This window comes from Rhinichthys klamathensis, unplaced genomic scaffold (genome assembly GCF_029890125.1).
Source record: "Rhinichthys klamathensis goyatoka isolate OS25496 unplaced genomic scaffold, OSU_Roscu_1.1 h1tg000111l_1, whole genome shotgun sequence".
In the NCBI taxonomy this organism is placed as follows: domain Eukaryota; kingdom Metazoa; phylum Chordata; class Actinopteri; order Cypriniformes; family Leuciscidae; genus Rhinichthys; species Rhinichthys klamathensis.
Window position 1 is genome coordinate 14,804,301 of NW_026606649.1, and position 14,860 is coordinate 14,819,160.

At 38.9% G+C, this 14,860-nt stretch overlaps 1 protein-coding gene across 1 annotated transcript in view; it reads left to right on the forward strand.

The window, feature by feature from the left end:
- The window catches only part of ldlrad4a (low density lipoprotein receptor class A domain containing 4a), a 98,336-nt gene that overhangs the window by 19,627 nt on the left and 63,849 nt on the right, over positions 1–14,860 (forward strand). The window contains exon 2 of the mRNA XM_056254631.1: positions 9,649–10,109. Within this exon, the coding sequence (XP_056110606.1) occupies positions 10,070–10,109 (40 nt within the window). The 5' untranslated portion in view covers positions 9,649–10,069. The remainder of the gene's footprint in view (positions 1–9,648; positions 10,110–14,860) is intronic.

The following is a 14,860-nucleotide window of genomic DNA, read 5'->3' on the forward strand; positions in this document are numbered from 1 at the left end:
TAAAAAAAATAATGAAGTGCACAGATAAATCATTTATAATAAACACTACAACATTACATATAAAAAGAAGATTTGTCAAATTTGATTTCATGCCGACTTTAATGCTTTTGTTTTTAATTGTTTTTGTTTACACATAGGCCTACTGTTTAATGTTTTCAACTAAAAGAAAACTTTAACATATATTGTAAGCTTGTTGTGTATATTGCCTAATCGTAAACTTGTTCAGAAATGGTGACAAAAATGTAAAAAAAAAATCATCTGTCTTTTTAGTTAAACGTCATTTAAATAAACGAATATTCGAATATTCGATTTTTATGAGCCCGAATATTCGAATGCAATATTTTTGAAAAATGCCCATGCCTAATTAGTTGCATCAGGTGTGCTTGAGAACACCTTTTTTGCAGATTTGTGCTGTTGTGAGGGTTTCTATTCAGGGGGTTGAATAATTTTGAGACTAATTTTGAAGTTGCATTTTCAGTTGAATTTGAGGAAACCACTTGAAACATTTGTTGTGTTGAGCTATTCCAATTACTATTGTTTACTATTTGTTCATTGCAAATGTCTGTAAATTTTGCCAATAAACATGATTTGCAATGGGGGTTGAATAATTTCTATTACAACTGTAACTAAATAAAAAAAAAGTACCATCATGGTGTATAACCATGTTTTTTTTTTTTAAACATGTATATCATGGTACTTTCATGGTGTTTTTTTAAGTATTTAGTAGTTTTTAATAAAAGTATTTTTTTATTGTAATTTCCTTTTGTCCAACATCAGTGTTTTGACAATGCTGGGTGAAGAAAATGTACAGCTAATTTGTTTTTATCTGACATAAAATGTTAGTTTAAAGTGTTTTAGATTATTTTTATTTAAAATGTAATAAATTATATAATATAATTTTTAAACATTGTTGTCCTTTGGGATTATTTTGCTATTTTCATTCGAAAAATAGCAATGTTGTGATTATTTTTCATTTTTGTGTTGGAACTGTGCTGGTTTGTTGAGTCACTCGTAGCATCATACAAAATAAGTCTCTCACCTGTCACAAATTGTGAAGACTTTCTCAGTACATTTTTGTGTTTTAATAAAAGGAATATATCAGGAAGGGAAAAATGTGGGGAAAAAAGTCCTGGAGAAAAAACAAACAAATTGAATGATGTTAATTTTTTTCAAAGTCAGTCTCTACATACGTTTTGTTTGATAGACTGTTTGTACTCCTTGAATCGTTCTTGTTTCTTACATCACTGAGGGTAAGGGAATATTTTTCTTCAGTTCAACTTAAATCACAAATTTTTTCAGTTCCCAATAAAGTTAGCGGCCAACATGGCCAACTTATTTAATCACCTAAGCCAAATTTTACTTGCATTTGGCACTTGGGCAATGTTTACTTTGGACCCAGCTAATATAGATAATCTGATATAATACACATGAAATGAAATCAACACTTATTTTATGCAATATTTACTCAAAACTCATGAAAAACATAAAAAAAACTAGAAAATGTTTATTAGTTGTTGACAAGGCTGTCATTAGATTTTGGAGAGAGTGCTTTCACTCCTGTTAATCAGCCAAACGGACAAAATATTTTCTGATGCTGATAATGTCCAATGCAGTTGTGTAAAAATTTGATACCATGGTAGCCTATAAATCAAAATACCATGCCCGTTACTTTCCTATATCATAACTGTACTATAGTACCTCTACAGTACTTTGTTTGTAAAAGAAAAAAGCCCCCCTCATAACTCAACCCACACTGCAACTCTTCTCTCCTCTGCTTTTTCATTCCTATTTTTTGTTATTTTTTTCTTGTCAGGAACAGGGTAGAGATTAAAAATGTTCTGCTGGCTTTTCTTTTCCCCGTGAGCTCTCAGTCTCGCCAGCCGATTGAAAACGACGCAGACGGATAATGGAAGTTTTTGTGCAGGGAGGGGGAGACTCATCCACCCACATTTTTTATTTCCATATTTTATCCTGTCGTAAATGAAATAAAAGAGAAAATTATGCTGTTTACATCCGACATGCTCTGCTACCATCAAGTGTTATGATTCCCCTCTGTGCCAGCCGCCCCCCACCCCATCGGCCCACGCCCTGCATGAGTGTGTGAGACGGTGTCTAGCTCTGGCTGCAAAGCACTTGTCTGAGAGGAAAATGTGATTGTGATGGGGGTGGGGTTGTTTTGGGGACTTTGTGTTTTTTAAAGAGAGACAGAAAGATGGTGTGAGGGGGGTGTTGCCTCGTTCTCTATGTCTTGATAAATCAATCTTGGGGCTGGGAGATGAGGCAGGCACCACTGAGACACTCTTAGACTGGCACCATTCAGCCCTGAACCCCAGTGCACGCACACACCCAGACAATAATGAGACCTCGGCACACAAATTCCAAATGTGAGATGCAAATACAGACAGTACACAACAGTTCTAGACCTGTCAATCTTTTCCATGTTTTATGTTTCGCAATGCATTCCCATGGAACATCCTCTAATGCAGGGGTGCCCAATCCTGCTCCTGCCGATCGAATATCCTGCACAGTTCATCTCCAACCCTAATCAAACACACCTGCCTTTAATTTTCAAGTGATCCTGAAGACCTTAATTGGTTGCTTCAGGTGTGTTTGATTAGGGTTGGAGATGAACTGTGCAGGACAGTCAATGGGTGGGAGGAGCAGGATTGGGAAACCCCTGCTCTAATGTATATTGGCCATATAAATGTCAAGCACTTGGTATAATCTGAAGATGCTTTCTGAATGGCTGGCAAAGTAAATTCATGGGGTCAGAGGGCTCAGGTTAATTACTTGGAATAAAATGTTTACTTGGTACTGGGCTGCTACAATGAGTGTTTTTGGATGAATTATATTTCATTGTGGTGGGGCTACCCAGTGTGACACCACATAATTAGAAACTAAAGGCTCTGATATACTTCAAGCGAAATGAAATAACTGACTGGTGTAGAGAATGTAATTCTTATTGAAAGCAACACTGGCACTGTTTTTTTATGTTTAATACTGTAAACGGCTTGTTTTAAAAGAAATCTTTTGTATATAATGTTAAATAAATGTGACTTGACTGGAGTGCCAAATAGCAGAGTTTATGCAAACATATCCATATCTCTATGATCAGATGCTTTCTTAACTGCTGTTTTCTCACCAATGTCATTTTTGTTGTGCGTTTACTTTGTTATTGAGAGAAAAGCGTGCAGCATATATTTACATATTCAATTAAATGGCACTCTCAGCAGCAAGATGTTTGCTAACAGTGTACCGCTGTTGAGGTATTTCAAACGTTGTTTTACCCTTAAGCGAAGAACAAAAAAAAAACAACAACTAATTTTGCTGTAAGTATACTGGGGCCTTGAGCAACCGATAAAGTTGCTTGTTGCAGTGGTGGCTGATTAGAAACTGATTTACATTTACTGCTTGTTGCTTTGTCACATCATGCCTGGTTAGGGATAAGCTGCGAAGTTGATGGCTGCACTGAGATTTGGATCACAATGGAAATCTCGCGGGAGTGGGCAGTTTTACCTTTGCTGCGGGTTGGAGTGGGCGGTCAAAAAATACAGAGCAGGTCCCGCAGTTTGAAGTTCACCGCATTCGATCAGTAACATTCTCTTCATCCATAGCAGGCTAGGCCACGTGATTCATTATTTAATTCAATCCTTAAATACAAATTTTTTTTTTTTAATTATTTATTTTCTTTTTGCTATTTTAATTAGCTAGACATAAACATCAGATATCTGTGAGGTTTTTATTTCCTGTTTTTTATTTAATTTGTTTTATATTTAATTTAATATTTATTTATTTCATAAGTAATTCAATTAAAGATTGTGCCTTGTTAGGTTAACATAATTTAACTGTTATGGTTAGGTGTGTGTTGTTACGCATACGTTTAAATATGTTTTTATTTTTTTATGTTTTAGTTGTGGTTTTGTTTTAATAAAAAGCTGGCCAAATGTGTGTTATTTGTGGTGCTAGCATTACTTTATCTTGTCAGTTTAATTGATCACAATATTTTATCTCTGTTATTCTAAACATTAAGCATAGCCCTAATATTTGTGTAATTTTTTTCACAATTTCTACAAGCTGTAACAATGTTTGCAGGTGCGGGTGGGAGTGGATACAAGCATCCCATCCCCTCCTGCTGAATTTCTGACCATGAGCGTGTGGTAATGGTCAGAAATTCAGCAGGAGGGGGCGGGAGCGAGATTAAGAAAACAGTCCCGCACAAGGCTCAAAGTAGGCCTGACTTTATGGCCATAATTAAAAGTCTGAAAGAGATGTTTGCCTGAGGCCAGGTCTGCTACAGCCAGTGCCACCCCCCTGAGCGCCCAGTCTGCTAAAAGTGTGTGTGTCTGCCAGGGGAGGTTTAATTGAGCTGTGACTCATCTAATGGAGAAGGCAAAAGGCTTGTGTCACACTTGGGTGCATGGCAGGACTGTAATGAATCAGTGGTTGCGGAGGACAACAGGTGTATATGAGTGAAAAAAAATAGTTAAAAATGATAGTTTGAGAGTAGGTGGATGTTCTATAAATGGGGTACTGCAGGTTATCTGCAGGTTTGTGTATGTGTATCAGTGTGTGTTTGAGCAATGTTTAGGTGGCAGAATATGCCTGAGAGGATGAAATCTAAGCTTGGCACATCCGGGCTGATTCACAGCTCCTTATAATAAAGAACAACAGAGAATAAGAAGGAAATCCTTCATTGGAGAGCAGATAGGGAGACGATGATGGGTTTTGGGACCTTACGTAAGATAAAATATTCATCAAATATTCTTGCTGGGTTATTACGTGGGCACTCCTACACCAGAAGCAGGAACTATGCCAAATAATGGCTGAACAGCTTGAGTGCTTAGCGGTCTATATTCTTTTTGATTCTAATAACATTTACTTAAAAGATCTTGATCTGGGCACGAATTTGACAGACCCTACTTAATGCTTGAACTCTACAAAGGTGGTGTAAACAAAATTCTAAACATTTATTACATTATATTACTCAAGGAAATGTTTTAAGAGTGTGTTTCTGTAACCACAAAAGTTAGGTTACGATGTATTCAGAAGGTGAATATTCACCTGGTGCCAAATAAGGGATCTCCCTCTTTAAAAATTGCGTCTTGGTAGTCCTGGGGACACGAGATGGTGACCCCCATTGTAGTTGCAGATTGTTGTTCCTTAACTCTCTAGATTATTTATATATGACAAGCAAACACAAAAAGTGTTTATTTAAAAAGTCTTCAAGATTGCCCAAAAGGCAACTTGGTTTGTTTGAGACTTGTGAATCCTCAATAGATTGTATCCTGAAATTTAGCTTTTAAAAATATATATGTTTTTTTTTAACTCTCCTGGATGTCATTGTGTACTTCGCACACTGGCTGTTAAGTATGCACGGTTACATAAGACAGCTGGTTACATAAAATGTTGGGAGCGTGAGTGAGGAGGTTATCCTAAGTGTGGCCAGAGGCAAATCTAAGATTAAGATTAGGGTCGGGAATTAGGGTTAGGGATTCTCAATCGGTTTGGGTCATGGGGGGACGCAGTGAAACTGAAACTAAATGATCATTTGTAGGAAACTAATTCTCTGTAAATTCTGGCAAATTCCTTCCTACCTACTGACAGTGAAGGGTCCTATCAACAGCACACTAGCCTTGCAGTAGTGGATAGAGGGAACTCCTCTGTTCTTTCTTGAGTCTGAAGAGAGTGAAACCAGAGTTTAATTTGGTAAACAAAGTTAGGCTGACTCCCCGCTCTCAGTTCATCAGCTACCTGCTGAGGTGTGTACAGAAGGCTGCTAGTGAAGTGCTCATAAGGTGTCTATGTAATAACATACAATTGCAATGAGAGTGACGTGGGGTTTTGGTGAAGGTCTTGGGTACATGTAACTTCTGTAATTTGTTGTTAAAGAGTGTGCAGGTGCAGGCGGCCATTGGTGTAAAGTTGGCCCGTCTTTTACGCTGTCTTCCATGACATGTCTTGACCTGCATATTTCATGTTTATAGTTTTTGGTTGGTATTGGTTCCCTTTGTTTGTCTCCTCAGCATTGGGGTACCACAGGGTTCGGTACTTGGCCCATTCTTTTCTCCATTTGCACTCAAAACTGTAATGCATTCATTGCTTCTCTTAAAGTATTTTGCTTATCTCAGCACATCTCATTTCCTCCTCTCTGCCTCTCCACCTATGATCTTTCAGTTGATCTCATCATGCCTTTCTAACATATCAAACTGGATGCAGACTCACTCAATTTGATAATAATCTTGATTCTCAAGCCTGATCTGCTCTTCTTCTGAGCCTAGTACTCCCCTTAATACATCTCTGTCAAAGGTCATACAGTCATCTCTACCAGTTCCCTAAAACAGTAGGAGTCACGCTAGACTTTGCTGACCTCTTTATGGAAACTGGCCATTTGCAATGATATATGGTCTGGAATTCTGCCTTTTCTTGGCTCAAACTTTATTAAGCTGCTCATTTAGGCAGTAGTTATTTGATGGCTAGGCTAATACAACTCACTTCTTGCTGACCTACTTGCGTCTTTCAAAAGCCCCCCAGAAAACTGGAACTTGACCTGTGTTTAACCTCCATAAATTCTCTTATGTCAAGCCTCTGCTCGGGTCTGTACTTCAGCTCTCATTAATTGCAAGAATTACATTAAAGTATCTGACCTGCAATGCTAATGTCTAATTTACTATTTTGTCATTTAGATTATTCTTCTATCCAAGGGGATTTAAAATACACCTGTAGCAACTTGGGAAGGGATTGCACAAATGTGGTAGTTCATGATTCAACACTTCGGGAGTTTTAACCTACAATGTTTTTGTTACAAACCAAGCTCTTTAAATACTAGGCTACATCATCCCAGTGGCGCAAATAACTTGCAGCCCTACAACCTTCAAACACTCTATCATCCATCTCTCCCCACAAAGGGTTTCTGCTTGTCCAGGTCTAGAATTCTTTAAAGTCATTACTCAAAGTACAAGTTTTACATGTCACATGATCAGTTGAAATAGCACTGAAATGTTTTCACACATTTGCGTTGGGTCTCCACAATATGGGTGTACGTGGAACGACAATAGTGTGTGGGTGAAGGTTTCACCTTCACTGTACAGTATGTGTGTTTGTGTGTGTGCTTTTGTTTGCCCCTCAGCCAAACTGCCTTTATCTGGCATGGTGGGAAGTTGTTAGATCGTTAATCAATGTCAGAAGAGCAACATGCCCAATGGCGTTTCTCATCTCAAAGGAGAGTGCTGCCATGTGGCTGTGTCATAATGGAAATGTATGGGCAGCCATTGATGGGCGAATGCAAGGATTAGTCAGTATATTATGTTAAAGCTGAGCCTCAAGATTCCTGTCTCATAGAACCTTTTGTTTATCATTCAGTCATGACCAGAAAGCATTTATATATCTCCTGGATAGCCTCAACTTCAGATGTGCTTTCTTGGCCTAGTTTCGAGGAACAAGATGTGGCCTGTAGAACAGATCTATGGTCAGATGTACTGATATGAATGAATTGTGTGCTGCAAAGAGACACACCTGGGGTTTCTGTACAAAGATTCCTGGATGGTGTCAGCTTCTCAAAAAGTTTAAGACGTTTTAGAAAGTATCAGGGACACTTAAAACAGTACAGAAATGAGTACAGAAATGATGCAGATCAGTCCTTCACATTACTCTATATCTGCTGCAGTTGTTGCACTGAGGCCCTATCTTCCATTTTCTGTTCGTCACAGCGTGCCGTGGCGCTCTGGCCGATCTCCAGAGAGAGATATTCGTCGCATAGAATGCTGACACAAGGAGGAACTGTCCTCAAGAAGGAGGAGAGGAGCGAGAGAGAGTCTTGGCTTGTGTGTGCTGGCTGATATCGGAGCTGTCAGTCAAACAATGAACAAACTCTATCCTGGGGACAAAAAGAAAACTTCACTCACGCTCCTTCCTAACTTCCTCCACATCCTTATCGCTATAAATCAACTCCACTGTTTTTCAAATTAGACATTTTCATCCTTGAGTTAAACACACTGTCCGTGCCAATCTGCATCCACATATTAGTAGTCTTTATCCTAAACAGGTCTTCCTATGTGAAAACCTAAATATTTTCTAAATTGACTAGCTGGTTGTCTGAACCCTGAGTTTTGTGTAATTTTGCAGACTCGGGGTCATAGACAGACTTGACAGCGAGCAGACATGTTTCTTAATGAGTGTTGACATAGTTCTTCTGTTTGAAAACATTTGGACTGAATGCAGCAGAATTCAACTGAATGCAGAAGTCTCAAGATAAAATCATTCAAATTTGGACTATTGGAATACGGTGTTAAAATTTTACAGCACTGATTTGGTCGGTCAGGTCACAAGGGCTTTTTTACGAGCTGGTTTAAACCCTTTCACATTACTTTTATTATTGTTACAACCCTACGCATTCAGATTTTTGTCCATTGTCCATCAGTATTTGTCCATTGCATTGCTTCGTGTGCTGTTTTTTGTGCATCCATAAGAGTTCAGGTTAAAAAGAATTCCTCTTACATTCTTCCAATCTTCCATAACTTCACTTACATTCAAAAACAGCTGGATGGAGCACAGCAGAATGTAAGAATGTGCCTTATATAAGCACCCATATAAAACCATGTCCAGTCAGGGTGGAGTGAACTTAAAAACAGCCTAATTATACAGAGCTTTCTTAAAGGAGCTGTATGTAAGATTGTGGCCAAAACTGGTACTGCAATCACTTTCAAATTACTGTAGAGCTGTGTATCCCCTCGCCCTCCTCCCTGACTCGAGGTTGCCAGATAGGCTGCAGGATCCAGCAGGAATTTATCCGGCACGTTTGTAGCTGCAGCTGTGGTAACTAGAGCAGAGCTGGCAACCCGGATGCCGCAACACTACTGACTTCGTGATTGGTAGATAGGTGGAGGGTGGCGCATCAGACCAAAACACAACATGACAACATCAACATCAGTTGAGGGCTGCAACTTCACTTTTTAAATGACAATATGCTGGCCGGACAACTGTTGTCAGTGATATAAGTATTTGAAATGAACATGATTTCTTTAATGTCTAGTGACATATCAGGGCCATTTTATGATGAATTGAAATCAATTTCTCACATACGGCTCCTTTAAGAATAATTAGTCAACTAGTCGTTAAGGCATCCGATTTTGAAAATATACACATTCCTAGAGTTTAGGGTCAATATAACGCCCATGCAGACCTCTATCATAGATGGCTATAGAGTCTCTGGTTCCTAATGACTTGACTGTTACATGGTGCTTTGATAGATAAGAGCAGTCAAAACCAGACTGCTGTGCCCATAGCTGCCCTACACATATCCATATTCTTTGCTTTGTATTTTTTTCTACACATTTGTACTTTTTGCTAACAATGTTTCATTTGCCTTTTCTTGTTGAGCGGGCTTCTCTTCTCCCTGTAGTGTTTGAAGTGGAGATGATTTTACTTTCAGAGGTGTGCACGCCACCCCCAGTTATATTTATCTCCAGACTTCAAAGTGCCACCCTGCTGTGTTTTTGCATCTGAACAAATAAAGAAGGTTGTTTCTCCAGTGTAGTCTTCCATATGGCTCTCTTCCGAAATGAACCAGCCAAGGGGAACAGGAATCACTTGTTCAAATAGAATCATGTTAACCAGTTTTCTCTCTTTCTTTTTTCTCTTTTTTCTCTACAGTTTCTCCTAAAAAGAAACTCCAGAACTCCTGAGGAAGGATGACACCCATGGCACATTGGATAGGACAGTGCCTATGGGCATCTGTGTCACTCACATGCCAAGCTTGAAAAGTGGAAAGAAAGACAGTTTTAGCAGACACGTTGAACACTTCCAAGCTTTAGAGTGAAACTTTGCACAGTTGGCCATGGCTGCATATCCATGGCTTGGAGGATAGGGTCCCTTGTTTAGCAAGCATTTTCACCACAGTGAGTTTTGTAACTGGTCATTTAGCAAATCCACCACTTCCTCTGGCCAGGAGGACTTTAAAGAACAACTGCCATACATGAGCTGAACCAGAGGATCCAAAATGGAGGTCACACAGCAACACTCTTTCTACTGGACTGGTTAAAGCAGCAGATAAAAGCATTACTGCAAGGGCAGTATGCAGGCAGCTGACTACCCAGCCACATATAATAACACAGGTAAGAATCACTTTACCCCTTGATGGGTGCACTAAGTAAATGAAGTTTCTCCTTAAAGTTTTACACATAAATAAATTAATATTATATATGAAATATTCAAATTGATGTACAATTGCATCTGATTAAGACTCCACATCATTTATCACTTTTATTCTATATAAGGTGAGTCCTTGTAGTTGCTGCCATGATCACATAATCAGTCAGTTACTTCCCAGTTCAACTTCCCGGTTTTTTATCTACAACAACATTGATAAATAGGAAATCTCCTATTCATGTGTGTAAATTAGGTCCAATTGAGTTACACCAAATCATGTTTTAAACTGAAAATCATCTAATCTCACTTGAAATTAAGAATTTCCATGCAATACCAGCAAAATAGCTTCAAAATAACAAAAAAAAGTGGTCTAAATATTAAAACATGTACATATACTGTATGTCCTCTGTGGAAGTCTCAGGACCAAAACATTTTCATCCAATCATTGCATTCGGTCCGAATGATATGATGTCTGACCTGCCTGTCAACGTATGCATTTCCATACCTCTGCAGTGCGCACACCCTGCTCTCGCAGACCTCACACGTCATCAGCACATTTCATGAGGCTATGCATAGTTTTAGACAGACAGTCACTGAGCGCCACAAACAAACAGCAGCCACCTTTTACAGTTCCTCCTGAACCAAAAGACAAGCTTATGGTACGTAACCGTAATTACAAGATGGATTGACGTTCTACTCTGAGCTTTTCACGTCCTCATACACAGCTTTTTGCGTTTCTATGTCAACTCTATCAATGCCGAAATGAATCTGCAGCAGTCAGGTGGTACAAGTAAGAGCTCTTTAAGTTGTTTACGTTCATTATTATTGTAATGTTATGTGCTTTGAGCCATGAGGTCATTTAACGGCATCTTTTGTAATGCTTTGCTGACTTCTGCTATGCGCGTTCATGTGTTTTGGAGGAGGCGTGACTTTAGTGAGCGCTCTGAAGGGAGGGTAGGATCTAATGCTTTCAAAGCTAGCTTGCTATTGCTAGCCTCTCCGAAATTGCACATCACATCTTTTTAAACTGCAAGGAGTCACTATCATGTTAGGAGGTTGTGTTTCACAAAAATCAAAAAAGAGAATGTTTTCAGAAAATGAAACTTCTGTCTTTGTCCGGGGCCAGCCAAGTGCTGACACTGAAAATACTCCAGGATCCAGTTTTTAATATCAGATGTGGAATTTGAACTTGGAGTGGAATTTGGACCCATACATCCAAAAATTCCTGAGAGACCTGAGGTAGAGGATATTGTTTTAACAACTGGATGGCCCCCAAGCTGAGCCGGGGTCACACTGTTCTGCTCTTTATTCATCATGGAGAGAAATGAAAAACCAGAACATTCTGTTCAAAAGCATGTGATGGGCTCTCCAGCTGAGGGGGAAGAGCGCCGGCCCACGGTCTTAAGCAACCTGTCAGTCAAAGAAGTCACAACAGAATGAAACGTTTAAACTAGCAAAACCAAACAAACATTACAAAGCTGGTTTAAAATTGAACACAAACAAAGTTTGCACTAAAATCAGAATCAGAAACAGCTTTATTGTCAAGTGTGCTTGCACACACAAGAAATTTACCTTGATATTGAAGCTTCCAGTATACACATATAATTATAACAATGGCGCATACTAACATTTTAGAATGAAATAAAAAAGTATAAAGACATAGATGGGTGTAGTCAGAATAAACATATTCAGATATAAACATATTGACATAAACATAAATATATTGACATTCTGTCATAAATTTCTCACCTTCATGTCGTTCTAAACCTGTATGAGTTATGTGGAGCTCAGAAAGAAATTCTGCAAAATGTCAGACCTGCTCTTGAAAAGTAGTTTGCATTACTTGTGTGCTGTATTCATTTTTACGCTAAATTCAAACATGGCATTAACCCACATCACCTATAGAAAAGCTTCAGTTTTCCATATTTGAATAAACTGGAAAAAAAAGATTAATTTTAATTTTAGGGAACAACTTTTGTTGCATGGAAAAGAGCAGCTTGAACCAAATATCTTCTCTTGTGTTCCATGCATAAAGGAAATTTAGGTTTGAAGGACATAGGGGTGAGTAAATGTCAGAATTAATTTTTTGTGAACTATTCTTTAACATAAGTTTAACTAAAATACAGAAATGACAATATTTTATTGCTTTAAAATATTCGATGGAGACAAGCATAGTAACGAGACTAGCATTGAAGCTTAGTAAATCTTTTTATACAAATACTACCCATCACAATCCAAGTATCATGTAGTTAGATATACGTCACTGGCATTGTTCAGTCAAGTCACTTTTCTTTTAATATCTGTTAAAGGTCATTTGATCCTAATCAAAGAAATGTATGCTGCCACTGTTTTTGTGTCAATATGATTTGATTTAATTTGCTCATGATTTTGCCTAGCAACAGAGACTGAAACTACTGATGCCTGTGCTTGCTCTCCCTCACACACACACACACACACACACACACATGCGCGCGCACACACACACACACACACACACACACACACACACACACACACACACACACACACACACACACACACACACACACACACACACACACATTCTTCATGAAGAAGGAATTGTGTTGGTGTTTCATGGCAGAGGCGTTTTGAGTGTGGACAGCTTCCAAATCGATTCCCGTCATTCTGTGAGCCCACAGCACACAGGCTTGCGTAGGGAGATTCAGATAGGTTGGGGGAGTTTACCGTGGGCTAAATGCCGGGGAATACGGCGATACTAAACAAACAGGGTGGGGGAGATTGGTCACACTTTATATTAGGTGTCCTTAAATAAAAAAATTAGTACAATGTAGTTATTGTGTTGATGTTGTATTGCAAAACACTTTTGCTGCTATTGAGGTGGGATATGGGTTAGGGACAGGTTTGCGTAGGTTTACGGGTCGGTTAAGGGGTAAGGGAAGGGTCAACAGAGTAATTGCAGATGTAATTGCAGAGATTAATTACAGCTGTGATTACATGCAGGTATTTTAAAATAATAATATAAGTAGGCTACATTGTATAAACATATGCGTACACGAGTGCATCGTATCAAAATATTAATTTAAATGTTAGTACATATAGTTAAAGACAACTAATAATTCTGGGACCACAAAAACAATTGATACTTGCAAGGTTAAACTCCAGTTAGCAGTGCTTGTTTTTATAGGTTTTGAGCCATTGCGATGGACTGACCTATTTAAACGCCCCTACTAATTACATGCACTTTAAATCTAAAGTTAAAGGTGTCAGAGTCTGACAAAATTAGCTTAATAGTTTTCAACTTTAAAAACAGACCATCACACCAGCTATATGTAGTACAGCGTCTAGCCCTTGTCTGTTTTACATTTAACTGAAATGTTAATAAAGTGAGAACATATTGCGACGGCTGCTCTGTCTCGCACTTTTTGACTGGGTTCTGCTATGCACGCACACTTAATTATCCAAGCTCAGCCGGCGGAGGTCATTCTCTTCTCACCACGACACACACTGCTCCCCCTCAATGTGCTGGGGAATTTGGCGCAGAAAATTTTCGCAGGCTTCCTCGCTCTTATTTTCTTTTCTTAATAAAGGAGCCAAGACCTGGAGGCGGCGACAGACACAGACTGAGGGAGAAAGACAGGGAGGGGAGTGTTGAAAGTGACAAAAGATATAGCGTGATGTGTGGGAGACAAGGTCCAAATAAGATTAAAGGTATTAAGAACAAAACTCATTTCGCAGCCTTGGAGGAGAAATCCAGCGGAGAGGTACACAAGACTTATGTAATGCAGCAAGACATCTTATCCAAAACTAGACGGGAAAGTAGCCTATCAAAATACATAATATCTAATTCTGGCTAATTATGTTTTTTTTTTTTTTTTTAAAGGTAGTGTGTGTAATTCCTTTTGACTTTCTCCTATCCCAGTTTAACACGCAGAGATAATTATCAGTAAAGCCGTTTGTAGGCGGATTTGTAAATACAGAGGCACTGTGGCTCAAAACACTACTCTGTTTGTTTGAGGATCCTACATAGCTTTACATAGAAACTTGGTGTGATTTGGGGGCGGGACCAGGGTTGCCAGTTCTGCAAAACAGAACTAGTCCAATAGCCAATCAAAAATAGCCCAAAACTCAAAATATATCACTCCCATACCTAAAATACATATTTTACAATCACTGTTGTGCGTTATGCACAATTTCAACTTGAAAATCACTATATAGTTGTGATCATAAGCATGGTAGGTCATAAGCTCAAATGCTTCCTACCATTGTCCCTCCATCGCAAAACAGCTAATTGCCTATTGGTTAACACATTAACCAATAGGCAATTAGCTGTTTAGACATTGTCTATGTTTACATGCAACCAAATTTTCCGTCAGTAATCGGATTGACGGCACAATCGGACTAAAAAGCCTACATGTAAACACCTTAAACGATCGGATTGAGCTCGATCCGAATGAAATTTCGATCGGATTGAAAGGGGTGGTTTATTCCTTATCTTATCTGATCGAGAGAACATGTAAACCAGGGGTGCCCAACCCTGCTCCTGCCGATCGACTGTCCTGCACAGTTCATCTCCAACCCTAATCAAACACACCTGCCTTTAATTTTCAAGTGATCCTGAAGACCTTAATTGGTTGCTTCAGGTGTGTTTGATTAGGGTTGGAGATAAACTGTGCAGGACAGTTGATCGGCAGGAGCAGGGTTACGCACCCTGATGTAAACACTTGATCGGATTGAA